The following is a 16,616-nucleotide window of genomic DNA, read 5'->3' as shown; positions in this document are numbered from 1 at the left end:
CACTAAAGTTTCGTCTACTTACGTCGGTTTCAGCACCGCACACGGTACGGAATGTTCAGGATATCGTGCGTCACCGCACACATGTATCGGTTCCTTCGCAATCAGTGATTTCTTATCGGCGGGATCCTTTACCAGGGTAAACTTTACCTCAATCAAATCCTTTGCCTTCAGGGGTTTGTTCGACACGGGACAGTAGATTTTGCTGTCCGGTTTCTCGATGCGCGATACCTTAGCTGCCGGTGTTTGTGATGGTACCCAAAAGCTGGGTAGTTCCTTTCGCTTGCCCAGTGACACGTTCGAAATCGCTCCGCTGGAGCTAGGTTTTTCAACTAAAGAAGAGTCCAAAGTGAACGGTAAGTCACTAAATCGTTCATTGTAACAGGTAGCCACGATGTACGAACACCATGACGCGCAAGCGTACCACGCTCCAATTTATTACGTGTACATCATTCCTGCTCTTAGCAAGTCTGGTGGTTCAGTCTTCAGGCTGTGGTATAACTGCACACGCATTCTGTTTCTAATCTTACTCTTACCACCCGTTTCAGCACAATGAAAAGTTTTTCACACGCACAGATCACAGCTGATAAACAACACACTCGACGCCCACCCCCTCCCTCCAACACCTTGCAGCAAAAGTTCCGTTGTTACACACAAACATAATACACCCAACAACGCGAAGAGTCTACGGACATGAAGAGAAGGAAAGCAAAATCGAGAGAAAAGAGCAAATACAGGAATAGAGGAACTCCCGAAAACACATGACGAGACACGGCAAATACACAATACATTGATAAAAACTTATCCTCGAATATTAGTGTTACATTTTGCATGGCTATCCTCGAAAAATTTATCAAAACATAGATTTTTCGAGGATAGTGAACTTTGTTTATTTACATTCGATGAACATGAATGTTCCGGTTCATTTTATGACAGAGTTCATTCAAAATGTAAACACAGAATCAGAACAAAAACAAATAAACCTCGAAATATTTGGAAGTCATTTTTCGCGATGATTTCGTTCGAAGTATTTACCAAACATTTACGAAAACAGGGAGAACAGATACCAACAGGCTCGTTTGTTTACGCTTTCGCACAACAACACAACGAGCTGTCAAAAACGGAGCGAAGCGGCAGTGTTGCCATCCGACGGTTTAGCTCGGTTTGAAATTTCAAAAGGGAGCTCTCTACTTGTGTTCGGTTATATTTAAATGTACAGTTTTTTATTAATTCTAAATCAAAGGAATTAGGTCACAAATTTTAAAATCTTCAAGGAATAAAAACATATTTTCATTCGAAACATGAAATTTTCTGCATTAATTTTCTTTATAATAGAATTATGCATCCAAATTTTAGCTGAATTTTGCAAAAGCACAAAAACTTTGTAAACAGACGCGTTTGTTTACGCTTTCGCACAACCACGGTTTTTAAATTCTAAATAGGAAAGGTAACAAATTTTTCAAGGAATAAATTTTTCATTGAAACATGAAAACAACTAATTTGTTGTTACAACTAATGTTTTACACATAACTAAATCTTTAAAATATTTTTTAAAGCACGAATAAGGAATAAGAAACATACACTGGTCGCTAAGACGTTTCATTCCTTTTCTCGATTAGAAAAAAATAACACCCCTCTATAAAACATAAGAAGTACCTTCTTCACATCAACTTCGCATCCTGAAAGAATGCGTATCCTGAAGAAAAGGAATCGCAAGACCCCTTTTGGCAAACAATCTGCTCGAACTACTTCTTCTCCTTCTTCCGCCTGTATTCTGCAGACAACAGCAAGAGCAGAAGGGGTTCCATTCTTCCCTTTTTTTTGTTGCAAATTCTTTACGTCCTGCTGCGCCATTTTTTGTTGCCTCCTTTTGCTCCTGATTTCTTTGCACACTTCACACGCAGCGCAAATCGTTCTTAAACTGCGTGATCCTATTCCTGTTTTTGTGTGTATTCTAATCAGTTTCTGTGCAGCTAAAGTGCGACCAATAGCTCAATAATAGGTACAGGGAAGGGTAAAGAAGGTTACTCTCGGAAACTCAGTCAGCAATACGTTTCCCCAAGTTAGTAACATCAGCCAATCGGGAGTGTCACTTAAAAGATTACTTCCGAATCCAATTGGTAGCACAATAGCGTAGCACAACGATAAGAAATTAGCCGAACCGAGGCCGAGATTCACACGGAGCAGATTCGTCCTCGCTCACCGAGGGAGCTTGTTCGCCCGCACCGGGCATTAATCGGTAGGCAGCATAACTCATTCAACCTTAACCAATTCACCCGGCCTTTTCAAGGCAAAGCGGGCGCGTGTGGAGATGTGCTTAAAGAGAGTGTGTAATGAACCAACAACTCTGGAGGCACATTCTATCCTCCTCAACATTCATGCTCACCAGCCAGCCGACGACAATGGCGCAGCGAGCGAGAAAATATCGCACCAACAAGCGTTGCGATCTCTGCAACTGTGTGAAGACATCGGCGCAGTATCACGCTGTCGCTTCCCCAGCAGCGGATCGTCGGGATCTCTCGAGTCGGTGGCGTTTGCAACTAAGTTCAGGGCTACAGTCGTACCAAACCTCCAGTTCCCTTATCAATGGTGCATTGTATTGCCGGACTGTAGTGACTTGACCGTTCACATCATTAACGGTCAATCAACAGAATCGTGCAGGTGATCTGAAACGGTACGACTATTATTATTCCATTACTGGAGCTCGTAGAAATCGGAACCAAGAAGTACGTACAGTGCATGCGAGTGGTTAGGTTTGGTGGCAATTACCTTGGACATGTTTTTTTTTTCGTCGTATTCATCCGTAGTGCTTCGTTAATGAAACTGTTATCAGTGGTCAATTTTCGGAGGGAGGAAACAAACACCCCAAAAGCGAATGACGATGATAACTTGCCCAGTTCAAATAGTTCAAGATGTGCGTAGTAGCGGTTACTGATTACGGGCAGAGCTCACTGTGATCTAGGAACGCGCATCTTCGAAATACTTCCAGCATACAAGAGGTACGCCTTACGCCTACTTCGATGCAAGTGTCAATAGCAAACGGAAGTGTCAATTGTTAGTGATAATAAGGTGCAGTTTATGGGGACAAAAGCTCCGACCAACCTTACCAAGATTAATGCCAATTTAATCCCATTCATTACCTCGATGCTTCCTCCGGCGCAACGTGGATACTGTCCCCACGTTTAGCACGTGGTCGTGGTGGACTTGGCGACTAGCTCCCCCTCCCCTCGGAACGCTTAAACGATTCCAACTCTGTAAACCCGCGGCTGTCAATTATATTCGATTTTTCGCCTCTCCCTCTTCACTTCCCTGAGAATTATCGTCCGGTGCGTGCGTGTGGCTCTCCCAACCTCCCCGGGACCAATCGTACGCACATGATTTTTGTTGATTGTCGTCATCGAACGGCAAGCACATGGCCCATTCAAACGACACAACTGTTATCGTGCTAATGGGGCTTCGTCACCGACCCACTAGTTCTCCTCGTAACACCAACCACACCCGGGAGTTGACACGGTCCGTCTACTAGCCGGCCTCATTGATCCATCATTCCCGGTGGTTTGACAAGTTTTCGCACGCCTATTCTCATAGCCGTACGATATACACGCCCAATCGATAGATGGTATAGTGTCAATTTGGACAAATTAATGATGATGACCGGCTTCTTCGCTTCCCAACCACTTCCTACACCTACAGTGACTTGCGACACACTTCAATAAGCTAAACCGCACGAGCCACAGCGCGCCAACCAGGTCGTCGTGGCTTCACGGATACTCATCAGCACCTTTTCCGCTGCATGTTTGCAAACACCTTGGTAATAGACAAGTTTACGACAAACATTAACGAGGCTCTTTTTTTGGCGTGTGTGTACACAGTATCGGGGCCTATTTATAAATGGCCATCCGCTTGCGTGACAACGGAACATCCTCAACGGTTCTGAAGTTTTCTTGCCATCCAGCCATATCTCCCGGGGAGCATCAAATTGGCAACATCCGCAAGACGGCACAATTAAGATCATCCTGCGTGATCACTAAGCGTGATCTTCTATCGCTGGTACACGGGGGGGCGAGACATTCCCTCAAGAACTCTCTCCTACTGTCGGGGTTGCTTTGGACCCGGTTTGGAGTGACAAATCATGCTGAAAATTGCGACATTAGGCAGCTTAAGTGCAGGCAAACATGACGCGTGGTCGATAATGGTTAGGGTAAACAGGGCGCTCCTTTAAAGAAATTCGTTGTGCTTGGGCATCGTTCCGAGACGTGACCCATAAACTCGTTACCCTCTGAGTTTCGCTATTCGCAGAGACTCAAACACGAAGTCACGTGTCCTGACAGCTCGCTTGCGTACATAGAACACCGACGCCTGTAGATATAATGGTTCTCATAAATCTTCTCTCAATCGACCACCGATAACCACAATCGAATGTGCAGCAATGACCTCCAGCTGGACAGATAATCTTCCCTTCGAAGAATGTGCGTGATAAGGTGAACCTTGATGGATTAGTTTCGGTGTGATAAGTGTGGGTCCATGGGCAGTGTGTGAGTGAGGGCTTCTGCTGCATCCACCAAACCCGAGAGCGTACCATCAGGGTGCGCGCCTTATCGATTGAACGATTAGCTATTGGCAAAATGGAGCCACCTCCGGCCAGTGACAGATGCAGTAGTTTCCCGTACCTGAGACTTGGACTGGAGTGATAAGATAATTCCATGTGCTCATCATTTGCCGTCTCTGTTGTCAACGTGCTGTTGCTGTCATCGGCCGTGATCGACGTTTCGGACATCATTTGCCGTTCTGAGACCACTTGTGGAACAATGCTTTCTCCGCCCAATATCCCAACAGTGATAACAGCCGTTACAGCATTGTTTGTGCTCTCTTCCAGCAGATCTACATACACGCCACAGCCAACGGGAAATGTCAAGTGAATCCCACCGAACCCCGCTCCTTAGCATACGACTGAACTTCTACTTCGTGTACTCTCCCGTGCCGCAGCAGTAGCAGTAAGGGAGGATCGTGTGTGCGTTCTTATCGCCCCGGGGACAGTGAAAGTGGTCCTGCACTGGTGAGCGGCTGCGTGTCAGGAAGCTCTCGAACGCAACATCATGACGGCCGCTGCAGAACCTAAGGCCGCCGCCGGCCTGAAGCGCGAGATGGGTCTCATGTCGGCGATTAACGTGATCATCAGCGTGATATCGGGTCCGGCATCTTCGTGTCGCCAACGGCCGCCCTGCGCTATTCCGGCAGCGTAGGGTTCTGTCTAGTCGTGTGGACCGTTTGCGGTGGAATCTCGCTACTGGGAGCGCTCTGTTTCGCCGAACTGGGCACGGTGGTGCCCCGGTCCGGTGCAGAGTACGCTTATCTTATCGAGGCGTTTAAGAAATCGCACTCCTTCTGGGGTCCACTGCCATCGTTCATATGCGCCTGGGTGTATGTGATGATTCTGCGGCCGGCAGAAATAGCCGTCATCATACTGACCTTTGCCGAGTACTCGATACTGCCGTTCCGCCATCTGCTCGGGCTGGAACATATGCCGGCAGCGGATCTTCATCTGCTGATCAAGCTGATAGGCATCTTAGGATTAGGTAAGTAGGTGGCGCCCGTTCGGTTCAACCGATTGACAATAATGTTCGCAATCTTCGCAGGAATTATCACCTACATCAATCTCAGCAGCGTGAAGCTGTACGTCACCATCAACAACGTGTTCGGGTTTTGCAAGGTGTTCGCCTGTCTGGTGGTGATCTTCGGCGGCATCTATCAGTTGGCGATTGGTAACACGGAGAATCTAGCTGGTGGCTTTCAGGGGACAACACCAGCCCGGGACACATTGCGCTTGCGTTCTACAATGGACTGTGGGCGTACGATGGTTGGTCGAGCGTTACGACCATCACGGAGGAGATCAAGAAACCGGAGGTGTAAGTTCAAACCACTGACATTCACACCCTGCAGAACCTTCTCTCTAATGTATAAATTCTTCCTTCTTCCATCGCAGAAACATTCCACGCTCGATCATGATCGCCGTACCGATCATTACCGGTCTGTACGTCTTCATGAACCTGGCCTACATGACCGTTCTGTCGATGGGTGAGATGATCGCCTCGGAAGCAGTTGGTATCGATTTCGGTGATCGTGCGCTCGGCTCGTTTTCCTTTCTCATTCCACTTGGAGTCGCACTCGCCACGTTCGGATGCGCACTCAGCATTCAGTTTGGCGTAACGCGACTCTGCTACGTTGCCAGCCAGGAAGGTCAAATGCTGGAACCACTCTCCTACATTCACGTACGCCGTGCAACCCCTGCACCGGCCGTCGCCATGCAGGGTATCCTAGCCCTTGCCTTCATCCTGGTCGGTAACATTGAAACGCTGATCGAGTTTGCATCATTCCTGATCTGGTTCTTCTACGGTGCGGCGGTTGTGGCCCTGCTGGCTCTACGCCGGAGCCAACCGAATGTGCATCGGCCGTACAAGGTGCCATTGATCGTGCCATACATTACGCTGGCCGTGTCCGTCTTCCTCTCGATCGTGCCCGTTATAAGCGATCCTTCGCCGAAATATCTGTTCGCCGTAGGGTTCATCCTGAGCGGTGTGTTGGTGTACACACCGTTCGTGTATTACAAAGTTCGGCCACGATGGATTAGTAAGTTGCAGTAGCGATATTGGATGAACTAGAACTAATTTTGCTTTCCCTTCGCTTCTCGTTACAGATAAGCTCACCTTTATGATTCAAGTGCTCTTCGAAGTTGTTCCATCGTCCAGTAAATTAGATTAGAACCGGGCTGGAATTGGTTTATGTTAGATAAAACAGTTACTATTTTTTTAACGAAATGACGTTACGAGCCAATTATATCCTCTGTTGAATATGATGACAAGAAATACGTTAGGTAAAGAGCTTTCATTTAAACTGAACGTTGCGGATTTCAGAGCGACGATTAGTTAATCCTCAAGAACATTTGATTGGCAAAGGTATTCCGATTGAGATATGGCTCAATAAATTCTATTGGACGCTGTCGAGGAAAATTGGTAGTCTTTTCCTTCCTTCACCAACCACCAGAGAGAGATTATCCACCGTTCAGACATGGTCGGTTTCGACGGGAAATTTTGTATAACAATGTCAATCTTCCAGGATCTTCCCAGTCCAGGATCTGCCAATATTTGGATGGTTGATTTGACCCCTGTGTCCAAGGACCTCAGGATCCCTATGTAGCATCAGATACATTTTGATGGTCCATGGTCAGGACAGGCTACACGATATCTTGGCTCAGATATAGCCCAAATAATGGGAAGCACTCTTCCAATCCTATACTTCAACTGTTGAGACCATAACTACTCCCAATCAAGAGCTCTTCTTACCATTGTTGAACTTTCTTCGGATGTGATCTACACACTGCAAAAAAACAACCACCCACAACCTACCATTATGAATTAATTCTTTATTGTGCATTCAAAATAAAACATGACTCCTGCAATCGCAACCTCCCTTTTAATTACTTTCGGGACACGGTTGTTTGGACCTGCGCGTTACACGGACCCATTTACGGGAGTTACAGTATTATTTCGATTTCGACAATGTGCCAATTAATTCATTAAGATTTGTTTTTGTTTTTTGCTATAGGTTTTTTTTTCTTTGCTTTGCTTTGCATTACTCTTATTATTCAATGTATTAGTTTGAATAATTCACAGTTAAGGGTGTGTGTGTTTTACCGTGTTGTTATATATAGAAAAAAAAAAGTTTGAAGGGAGGAAATACCATATTTCCTTTACGTCGAGAGAAACAATACACACCGCTGATGCACGAAAAATGCACTATAATCTACCCAACACACACATCCATACATGCATATATATATAGATACGCACGACTACATCATTTTTGTTGCACTTTTTTGTTTTGTTGTTGTTTTTGTCACTTATATTGTTTGCACCACCACCACTACTAACACACCTTGGTTGGTGCTAAAGTAGTGGTGTGCTAAATTGTTGTTAAAAGTCTCTTATCAGACGGGGCTTAAGAAGAGATAATAAATCGTTGACATTTTTTAAATTTCAACATGTGATTTCTGTTGTTTTTGCTACTCTCTCTCTCTCTCTTCATTTTTTAAATTTGGCTTTTTCTTTTTTGCTTGAACCGCTCGAACCTACCACACACAAACAGAAGGATGCTCTCTTCGCGGTTGTGTGCGATGGTTATGGCGATCCTTCCTTTCCTGTTGCTGCTACATCATTATTTACATTTAAAAATTTGTCACTTGTTTTGTTGTGTTGGTATTGTAGAGCTGCAATAGCAATGTGTGGAAAACCCACCACTGCTGATGACGGTACGTTCGTACACTACTGTTTGCTGCTATTGTTTGATGTGTATTTCAATCAAAGTACAATTCTTAAGGTTTTTTTTCTCAAAACGATACGCGGAAAATTAACATAAGTTTCATAAAATTCACTTTCACAAACCATTCCTTGACATACAACCGGAGAGAAAATGGAGGTACCAATAAATCTCTGGGTACCAGGTAGATGTCAGAGAGTGTGTAAAATGATGTCGACATTTATAGGGGTTTACAATTTCCTTCCTCTTTTTCTTCGTGTATAAAGTTGTGGAATCATCTAAGTATATAGTGGAGGAAGTTGTTCAGTGGAAACTATAGCAGAAAGCGGCTTACAATCTGGTTTTTTGGACGTTGGACCAAAAATTGAGCATTCCAAACACTTCTGGATCAAATACAATTCTGACCACAGATCTCACTGAAAACTTCCAGGCGGAAAAGTTGATGGTTTTTCTTTGCGTCCGAGTTTTGTAACGTATCGCGCGCGCCCATTAGACCACTCGGTTTGTGGCAAAAACTTAAACATTACCTATAGACAATACTTCACACCGTACAAAACTAAAGGATAAGCAGAAATATATCACCCCGAACCATTATATTCTCGCTTCTAGGGTGTAATGTCATTTCTTGGATGAAAGTATATATTCCTGGCGCAGTTGCGCACCCCTCGTCCACTACAACTCTTTCACTTCACGGCGAGTAGTAACACGCATTTTGAACTATGGGACTGATGGGATATGCGATTAGGTCAAAACTAATTCCGCCCATTTAACCGAACGTAAAATAGTAGTGAATTCAAGCATAAATGTGTTTTTACGAACTAACTCTGCATAGTTAAATTAAATACATTAAATTATATCGCATTAGTTTAGTGGGATGAAAATGTGTGTGTGTGTATGCGCTGAAGCGCTTTAGTTCAGTACCACCTGCGGTGGCGGATACGCAAATGCGGGTGTCGCTCCGTTTGCCGCGTACTGGTACGCAGCGGCCGCTACTGCAGCGGCTGCCGCCGACGGTAGCGCGGATGCTGCTGGCTGTGGCCGGGCACTGTACCCACCACTGCTGCTACCGTACATGTGGGCGGTTTCGCTACCGGACTGCTGCTGTGCTTTGTACGAAGAGGCGGAACTGCCGTAGGCGGCCGCACCGGCCGCTGGATGCGCTCCGGCTAGGCCAGCACCCCCCACCGACGGTGCACCACCACCCGCTGCTGCATACTTGCTCTGCTGGTGGTAGCTGGAAGCGAAGACGGCAGCAGCAGCGGCGGCGACTGCAGCGCTAGCCGATTGTGGTGGTGCCGAGAAGCGGCTCTGACGCTGGCCTACCCCCCCACCAACGCCGGGCGGTTTGGCCAGGGCCGTGCTGGCCGCCAGCCCACCAAGCGTCTGTGGCGGTAGGCCCGCACCGACACCGTACATCGACAGCCGATTGTCGCGCGGTGGACCGTACTTGTCGGCCCCCTCGTTACGACCACCACCAATACCGCCGCCGTACTTTGGTGCGCCGCCATCCCGTTGGCCGAACCGTCCGGCACCGCCACCGTCATGGCGTGGACCGCCACCGTACGGACCGTCCCGTGGTGGACGGTTCTGCTGTCCGCCGAAGCGATGATTATTGTACCGCTGACGACCCTTGCCCATGTTCGGTTTGGCCAGCTCTACCAGCCGTGGATTGATCACCTACAAATCGGAGAGAGCGAGGGAACTGTTAGTGGTGCTGTCCGATGGGCCCGATGTGCGGTGTTCCGCTCCCCCCCCCCCTTACCTGATTCGCTTCACGCAGCACGTTGATCAGGTCGTTCGCTTTGTTGGCATTCGAGTTGGTGAACAGGGTGTAGGCGGTGCCGGTATTGTTCGAGCGTCCCGTTCGACCAATCCGATGCACGTAATCTTCAGAGTTCGACGGATAGTCGTAATTGATAACGAACTTTACGTCTTCCACATCTGGAGGCATGTGACACACGAGGGGAAGGGGCTTGTGTTATTCGCTTATTGTAATTAGAGCAATGCAATATTCGGTACACACATACAACACAGACGGTAGAATTGGAAAAAAAAGGGGAGAGCATGATTGGCATGACCCTTTCCGGATCGATCGAGAGTGGTGATGGTGGTGGTACACACACAAATCGTAGCAAGAAAGGGTTTGTTGGGGAAAGTAAGAGACGGCTGTTGGTGGTTCCAACATAAAAGAAATGGAAGTTGTTGTGTTTGCCATCGGACAGGAATACATAGGAAATATTATGTAGAGTCAGAAATAGAAAAGCAACATGATAGGATAGAGATATCGTGTACGGGGTGTGAATCCGTACCCGGGTGTTGTTGTGGGGGAAACAAACAGAAATTTAATTTAACTCTAGCCACACGGCAATCTGTACCGTGGGACACACAAAATATGTAGACATTTTGTTCCGAATGGCCGATTTAATATATATAGTGTGCAACAACGAGAACAACCGGAAGTTCGAACCGAAAGTGAACGTTAACGCAGCGTGGGATAACATTATTCTTCAATTCTTTAACCAAATCTCACAAATCATCCATTGCAACACAGTTTTGCACATCCCCGTTTTCGCGGGTGTGCCCAGGAAGAAGACAACCGGGGGTGGGTGTGTCCTATATTAGTAAATTACCGGTTTGCTACAATGTTCTACTGCTGGTACAGCAAAAATCTAACTCGAAAGCTTTTTAAACCAATTTGAAAGACTTCTTCCTTCCGTACAGTGTCATGCTTAACATTATTTCGCTTTTTATAGTCTTTTACATCAGGTAAATACAAAAAACCGATTTCATCCTTTGTACAGTCAAACCAATGGCCGGGAGAGATCACCACATTACACAATTTGGCATAAGTTTCTTTCCAGATTCTTATATCTGGGTTTTTTTTTGTGGAACGGGGGGGATGTTTTTTTATAAAACGTTTCACTCACTCGTAAGGAACTTTATCGCTCTTCTGTGCGAACGCGCCATCCTAACTAGCACACGCCCGTAAAGCAACGATCAATTCACACACACCTTTTTTGTTGAAAGCGCAAACATAACCCGAACAACCCGTGGTTATTCCACGAGATTGAATATGAATGAATATGTTGTACGAAGTGAAAAATAAAGGAGATTGTGTGTTGAACAGGATTATCACCTTACCGAAACAGAACACACAAAATTCAAAGAGAAATGGATAAAGTACTGTAATAAACATTTCGATTCGAGCGTGTGCAGAGTTTGCAACCTCCGACTTGCTTTACGTTCACATATAGCAAGGAGACGAGAATTGCTGCTGCAGAATGCCTGTTTGTAAGAATGAAGGGAAAATAAAATAGAAAACGGAGAGCCGATGTTTCCAGCTGTCCCATCTATGTGTAGATAATGAAAGCTTCAAACAAAACACAAAAAATCACACACAAAACTAATACAAAATCATCCTCGATTTGCATATGGGTATGCCCCTTCGGGACATATTCGCACAGAGGTACAACAGAGCGAGCAAAACTTTGCTCTGCGATAAGATAGGTGGTGGCGGTGGTGAATTCAAGTCCTTATGCGTGGGTGAAGAGAAACATTACCAGCAATTGCAGAGAAACGACCATAAGTGTGCGTGTGTGTGTTTCGTCACTAAAACGAAACGTTAGCTGGCAGAGTAGTGGTGTTTAGGTTAGTTTCTTATAATGGAGAGTCACATCTCTTTCCCTGGTAACCCCATCAACATCGCACTACACGGTTCGGCTGTATAGTGACACAAACGGTGACGACGACACAGGGTATATGCAAGAAAACGATGAAACTTAACAATGAAGGAACCAAAAACAAACATCTTTCTTATACTATATGAGCAGGAGCGCCAAGACTTTAAACCAGAGGGTTTTCTTTTCCAATCTGGAAGCTTTTCCGACAGAACGTGATAGCGCCCCGTTCAGATTATACTTAAATACACTAGGGATTTAGCTTGATTCCGTGGCGTTGCATAGGTTTTTCAGGCAAGATTTTACACTACATTTATGCGCGACATCCAAAATAGTGAACCAGAATCACCTCTGATCTCTAGCGAAAGAAAATCGAATTATGAAAAGCAAACCACACCGTATCAAGCTAAATGCCCTAAATACTACTTTCGTACTGAATTTACTCAACCCGACCCCCTTTTCCTTTTTTTTTTAAATTGCATCGTGCTTTCCAGCACACTAAACAATTGTCCACATGCTTGAGAAAGCAATGCGCGGACGTTTGCTTGCGTGTGCGGAACAGAAACACCTGCAAAACACTCCTTAATTGCCTAATAAATGGTTTGAAGTAGCGCCAAGCAAAGCACACTGCCTTGTTCAACTGCCTCCATATTTGTTTTCTGTGCGTGTTTCAGCAGCTGCGAGTAAGAGAAACGTTATTCACCATAATCATACATGGAGGGGAAAGGTGGTTAGCGCATCCTTCATGCCATACCCACACAAAACCCGAATATCGCCCGGCCCGCCCGCCCGTTGTGACAGGAAAATGGGCGCAATCGCGTGGCGGTTACGACGCAGATGGATGCTAACCAACGATCCGAGCCCATCATGCAATTTATAGCTAGTGTAATTTTATATTTTTCCTGATATTCACGATATGTTTGGAGAAAAAGATTTGTTTAAATTTACCCAACACACACACACGCCCGTACAGTTTTCCCCCGTTCGTCGTTGCTCTTCGTGTGGATGCGCTGAAAGAAATAAGTAAGCAACAGCATAACGAGCTGCTTCCCCTGCATACTTACCTGCAGGCTGCGAAAGAAAGCTGCTACTCATAAGCTCCTCCGAAAGCCGCGTGTGTACTCGCGGCTTCTCATTTTGCTGTAAATTTGTTAACGTTATTTTTTTTTTATCGTGGTTGTGAATACAGGAAATACATAAAACCCGTCAACAATTTAACATTATTGCACTTGCACTTTTCTCCCGTTCTCGCGTGCTTTCGCGGCTCTCCAGCACGGGGTCTCTATTTATATAGACACAGCGCAATAGAAACCACACAGTAGCTCCAAACAAATACAGAAGAATATCCCTTTAAGCAGGTGTTGTGTCTTGCCGCTTGATCGCTCGATCGGGCTCAACAGCTAAGGTGGAAAAGCTAGTAAAACTTGGGGTGTAATCATTGCAACCGATTTTGCTTCGATGCAATGTTTTTGTTTCTTTTTGCTACACGGTATACATATGTCTGTTTTGGCTCCACACATTATTATCTAACCCATTGGCACACTCTTGTTACTCGCACTCTCTCTCTCTCTCGGTGTCTCTTATGCTTATGTTCATTCTATACCGCTTGATAAATCAAGATCTCGGCCAGTAATCAAATGACTGACAAAGTTTTGCATTCGCTTTTTCGTTCAACCAACGAACGCCGCCATCAACAAATCAGCAGTAATGTGTGGCGCGTGGCGTTTCATCGATTTGGTTGGAGGTTTTTGGTTGTTGGTCTGTATGTCTCTATGAAGTCGGTCGGTCGGTTTAGATAGGAAGTTTGGTCAATGTTAAAGGGGGTTTTTCTCGGGTTTTGTCTTGCAGATGATGTAAGATTGCTAGAGAAAGTTCATTGCCTCCAAGGAGCGCATGAACGCACAGAATAACTATCCCAACAATGAATTGAAAGAACAAGTCCGGAACATGAATCGTGTGAGGCGTGTGTGGAATATTACAAGAGACTGGTACGCTTGCTAGCAGGATTAACATGGTTTTTCTTCTTTTTTTTCTGTTTGATGGTAATCTAATGGTAAACATGCAGACAGACATCTCTGCAACCCCACAGTACGCGATATTGGCGTTGTTGTCCTTGGGACGAAATTTGTTAATCAGATTTTGTTTCGTTTTGCTAAATATGCTAGACCAAATTATCATTTTCCACAAGTACTGGGTGAGGGTGGGATGAGCGGTCAGGAGGTTTGCGAACCGAGAAGTCAGTCTCTACGTTTACCGTTCGTAGGTTAAGATTGTTTTTTAGTCTAAAAACTCATGTTGTTTTTTTTTTTTTTTTGGTATACTTCATGGAGGATATGAATGTACTGTTTTGCTAGATAGAGAATGCCAGCAACTGGCGGAACGTAAACACTTACCCAAACCGCGAGCAGCTACATCCGTGGCCACCAGTATGCCCTGGCGCCCGTTACGGAATGTGCTGAGCACGTAGTCACGCTCCTGCTGCGACTTATCGCCATGGATAGCCACAGCGCGCCATCCATTGCGGTTCACGATGCGCGTAATATCATCGACACGGCGCTTCGTCTCCACGAAGATGATGGTCTTCGTGTCCGGTTCGGCCGATATCTCCGTCAGCAGCTTCATCAGCTTCTGATCCTTCTCGTAATCTTCACACACATCCACAATCTGCAGGATGTTGTGGTTCGCGGACAGATTCAGCGATCCAATATTGATCTGGATGTAGTCGGCCAAAAATTCTTCCGCCAGATTGCGCACCTCCTTCGGCCAGGTAGCCGACCACATCAGCACCTGCCGGTCGGGACGAATCTGGCCCATAATTTTGCGTATCTGTGGCTCGAAGCCCATGTCCAGCATACGGTCGGCTTCGTCCAGCACCAGGTAGGTGCAGCGGCGCAAATTTGTTATGCCGCGCTCGAGAAAATCGATCAACCGACCGGGGGTAGCGATCACTATTTCGGCACCCCGCTCGAGATCACGGATCTGCGGTCCCTTGGGAGCGCCACCGAACACGCACGTATTGTTCGCACTAACGCGCGAACCAAAGTCCGTCGCTACCTGCTGAATCTGTTGGGCCAGCTCACGGGTCGGGGCCAGAATCAGCGCAATCGGGCCATCGCCCCGCCGAATGCTGGCCTGGTGCTGGATGTGCACCAGCGACGGTACCACGTAAGCGAGCGTCTTGCCGGATCCGGTCTGTGCAATACCCACCATGTCGCGACCGCTCAGCGCGATCGGCATGCCCTGGGCCTGTATGGCCGTTGGCTTGCTGAAGCCTTGACGCTTCAGCTCCTCCATAATGTACACCGGCAGACCACCGTCCTCGAACTCCATGCTCGGACGCGGCACGTCACGACCCTTCAGCGTAATCTGATGCTTGTTCAGATAGCCTTCAATGTCCGTCACGGTCAGGTTCAGCAGTCCGGCGGATGGTTGATAAAAATTCTTCTCGAATGGCGTCAGATCCTCCGGTTCCCACTTGACGTTCCGGAGATTCTTGCCATTGTTGGACTGACGGTCGAACGAGCCTCCGTTACCGCCCCCGTAGCCTCCAGCTCCACCTTCACGACGGAATCCACCACCCATCGGGCCACCCGGGCGACCACCCTGCATTCCACCGCGGTTAAAACCACCGTTACCAAGCTGTGGCCGATTTCCGTACCTGTGGAAGAAACAAATAAAAAAATGTTTTTAAAAATGCCACTGCAGCCGCACTGCGCCGACTCATTAATGAAAAATCAATCATCCTAAGCACTCGGAGGAGGGGAAGGGGGGGGGGGGGGACGCACGGGAGAAGACGCTGCAATACCCATGACCCGTAGAAAATCAATAATTGTCTGCATAAATGAGCCCCCACACTGCTGTATTATTCTTCATACACGATGAGCAATTCTACCTTCATAAATCCTGCTTGTTATATAAAATATTCATTTCGTTTCGTAACAAGCTCCAGCAGCGGCCCTAATGCAGTGCTGCATAGCAACCATAGCCAGAAAACTAGGCCAGGTAATGGAAGGAGAAACATTTCTATTCAATTTTCTATGGCCGCCATCTTGAAATGGGCCCTTTCGGAGCGCTAGCTGATGATGAAATTTTCAATCGCAATTTACGACCGGAAAAACGTTTTCCCCCACAAACTTCCACTTTTTTCTTAAAGCCAGTCCCTTTACTTACATTTTTATCGTGTTTTGTGAAGGTTTCTTGCTGATAGCGAGGCAAATTCGGGATAATAAAGTTCACGGTGTGATTTGCACGACCTTCTCCGTTTCTGCTCACTAACACTTTGACACCGTGTTGACAGAGGCAGTGCACAGTGCGGTGCAAAAGTTTCCGCACACTTTCCAAAATAGAAATGCTGTCATTGCTCTGGCGAAAATAATGAAAAGAAATAAAATCTGTTTTAAATGCAACAAGTATCGCAAATTTGTATGGAATTGTTCGAGCATGATTTTAACATAAAAGCGTTTTGTTTTCTTTAAGATGTTTCATTAATTTATGATTAAAAATACAATTTATTCCATGGCTCCCACTGTTCCCACTGTCGGGCGAAAATGTAGCGAATTCGTTTGACAGCAGTATTGGTTTCGAATATATTCTGCTTGTTTACTTTTATTTTTGAATTCCTATGCTCCA

At 46.1% G+C, this 16,616-nt stretch overlaps 2 protein-coding genes and 1 pseudogene across 2 annotated transcripts; 1 reads left to right on the top strand and 2 right to left on the bottom strand.

The window, feature by feature from the left end:
* Positions 1–22: 22 nt before the first annotated feature.
* LOC118516693 (nitric oxide synthase-interacting protein homolog) lies at positions 23–510 on the bottom strand (the record flags this gene model as incomplete). Its single annotated transcript, XM_036062638.1, has 2 exons — positions 440–510; positions 23–361 (listed from the first exon to the last, which is right to left on the bottom strand). Coding segments are annotated over exons 1-2 (410 nt in total), but the record flags the coding sequence as incomplete, so codon positions are not given.
* Positions 511–4,494: 3,984 nt separating this feature from the next.
* LOC118516699 lies at positions 4,495–6,812 on the top strand (annotated as a pseudogene).
* A 788-nt stretch (positions 6,813–7,600) lies between these two features.
* LOC118516694 (ATP-dependent RNA helicase dbp2-like) lies at positions 7,601–16,307 on the bottom strand. The gene is made up of 4 exons (XM_036062639.1): positions 16,158–16,307; positions 14,381–15,645; positions 10,073–10,251; positions 7,601–9,987 (listed from the first exon to the last, which is right to left on the bottom strand). Coding segments are annotated over exons 1-4 (2,214 nt in total). The 5' UTR covers positions 16,160–16,307; the 3' UTR covers positions 7,601–9,219.
* Positions 16,308–16,616: the final 309 nt, after the last annotated feature.

This window comes from Anopheles stephensi, unplaced genomic scaffold (genome assembly GCF_013141755.1).
Source record: "Anopheles stephensi strain Indian unplaced genomic scaffold, UCI_ANSTEP_V1.0 ucontig377, whole genome shotgun sequence".
Classification (NCBI taxonomy): domain Eukaryota; kingdom Metazoa; phylum Arthropoda; class Insecta; order Diptera; family Culicidae; genus Anopheles; species Anopheles stephensi.
The sequence above is the reverse complement of the archived record's forward strand: the minus strand, read 5'-3'. Positions and strand labels throughout refer to the sequence as shown.